Source organism: Triticum aestivum, chromosome 2B, assembly GCF_018294505.1.
Source record: "Triticum aestivum cultivar Chinese Spring chromosome 2B, IWGSC CS RefSeq v2.1, whole genome shotgun sequence".
In the NCBI taxonomy this organism is placed as follows: domain Eukaryota; kingdom Viridiplantae; phylum Streptophyta; class Magnoliopsida; order Poales; family Poaceae; genus Triticum; species Triticum aestivum.
In genome coordinates this window covers 453341947-453344034 of record NC_057798.1, presented here as the reverse complement: position 1 = coordinate 453344034, position 2088 = coordinate 453341947, and the positions used below count along the sequence as shown (strand labels likewise).

The 2088-nt window shown below is 56.6% G+C and overlaps 1 protein-coding gene across 1 annotated transcript; it reads right to left on the bottom strand.

The window, feature by feature from the left end:
• Positions 1-225: 225 nt before the first annotated feature.
• On the bottom strand, positions 226-1400 carry LOC123041376 (protein BIC1). The gene has a single exon (XM_044463995.1). The coding sequence runs from the start codon at positions 1063-1065 to the stop codon at positions 586-588; it is 480 nt and encodes a 159-aa protein (XP_044319930.1). The 5' UTR covers positions 1066-1400; the 3' UTR covers positions 226-585.
• Positions 1401-2088: the final 688 nt, after the last annotated feature.

The following is a 2088-nucleotide window of genomic DNA, read 5'->3' as shown; positions in this document are numbered from 1 at the left end:
GGTCACGTGGTTAATGCCAAATGAGCAGTGGCCACTTACAACCAACGAAAGAGGCGAGAATCTGTTCCTCAAAAGGAGAAGAAACGAAAGAATGGCATGAAACCACGTCACTAGTGTTGAAAAGGTTCACCTGGACGAAACAACGAGCACAAATTAATTCGATCCTGAGCTTTATGGCGATCTATACCTGCAACCCAATCGTATTGACTCGTTAAAGTCCGTAGATATTTTTTCACCGAACTGTCTAATCAAAGGTGGTAGCTACTACGTACATATGATATGGCTCTTAACAGTACTAGCAACATCATCAAGCACAACATATACATCTATCTACAGAGACTTGGAGAACAACGCTCCTCGATCGATCATCACTAGCTAAAAATTTGCATCAATCGTATCGCATCGAGATGGTTGTTTCTGAATTATTGGTAGTATAAGCTAAATAAGCTGAAATGTAAATGTAATTTTCACATCGTCACCATTAAACCACAAAAAGATCGACCTTCATAACTCGGAAACAAGGACAGTATCTTATTTGAGCAAGAAGAAGCTAGGCATATGTGCATGTAGAGGTGAAGCAGTAGCTCAGGAGCAGCCGTCTTGCACCCGGAGAGGACTGGAGCTGGCAGGTGGTGCCGGGGCCGGGCGGCGCGCGCAGGACTCGGCCACGAGCGCCCGGCGCGCAGTGAGCAAGCCGGCCGGCACGAGCGGGCGGTCGAAGGCGGAGCAGTCCATCCAGTCCTTGAGCAGCTTCTCCTGCCCCCACATCTCCGGCACCCACACCCTCCCCGCCATCTCCCGCCTGTGCCGCTTCAGCCTTTCCCGCGCGGTCTCCCCTTCCTCCTCCTTGTCCGCTGGCTGCAGCAGCTTCCCCGCCTCCCGCTTCTCCTTGGACGTAGACATTCTTCCAGCTTGATCTTGCGCCGCCACCGCCGCATGGTGATCTGAGGACGTAGCGTCGGCCGCGACCGGCCGGCTTTCCTCCGCCAAGCCGCCCGTGCATGCCTCGGCCGGGTGAGCCGCGCTGTGCTCCGGCACCTCCTCGACGTCGCCGGAGTAAGCCATGCAGCTGATCGAGCAGAGCTACACACACTAATTACGCGGGCAAAAGCGAGCTAGAACAGCAATGATTCTTGAGCCCTTGGCAACACCGGTTGTCTGATGCCTTGCTGACCCCAATATAACGAAGCCGGGGGCGGGGGGAGATTAAAAGATGGGGGGGAGGTGGGGGACGGTTGGGGGAAGAGGGGGACACGTTAGGGAGAGCAAGGGAAGGAGATGGAAGGGGCTCGCCTATGGTGGCTGCGAGGTGAGCGTGGCCTGCCGCTGCGGCGCATTCCGCCATATATGTGGCTGCCCTTGCCCTCGCGACGTGGCCGGAGGCCGGAGCCGTGGAAGCAGTAGGTAAAGTAACTGTGAGGCGCGCGCGGGCGTAAATGTGTGTGTGCGCGGCTGCGGCTGCGTGGCGCGGTTTCCGTTTCTGAGGCTGGTGGCAGCGCAGCGCGGGCTGGATGCACCACGGCCAATCGGTAGATACCTCCGGTAGATTTGATCTTTTGCCGGGGCCACCGAGCAGTCAGCGTTCGCCTATCCCCATTAACTTCGAGACTCTGACCCGACATTACTGATAGACAGGGCCGTCCAAGGGCCTGTGCGGGCTGTGCGACCGCACAGGGCCCCCAAATTCCAGCGGCCCCCGATTTTGGGCCAGTTTTTCGTATATTTTTCGTGTTGGGCCCTTTTATCACAACTAGCACAGACTTACGCCTGCCCAGCTAGTCCCTGTTTCTCTCAAACTGGGCCAGCCCCTCAATCTCCCAAAATAAGCCTTTCCTTAGTCCCGATCGACACAGCCCGCCGATCGAGATCTATCGATCTAGCCCCGCGCAGTCTGCTCGGAAGAGAAAAAAGGGCCCTCACGGAGGTGAACCGACGAAGTGCGGCGGCGGCGGCGGCGCACGGAGACGGAGCGTCGTTGTCACTTTGTTTCCTCCCGGAGAAACAACCGGCTGCCTTGCCGGCATGAAGAATTCATTCCACAGTTTTCTTTGTCACCGGTGTCCGAGACCTAGGTGATGGCATCCCCGA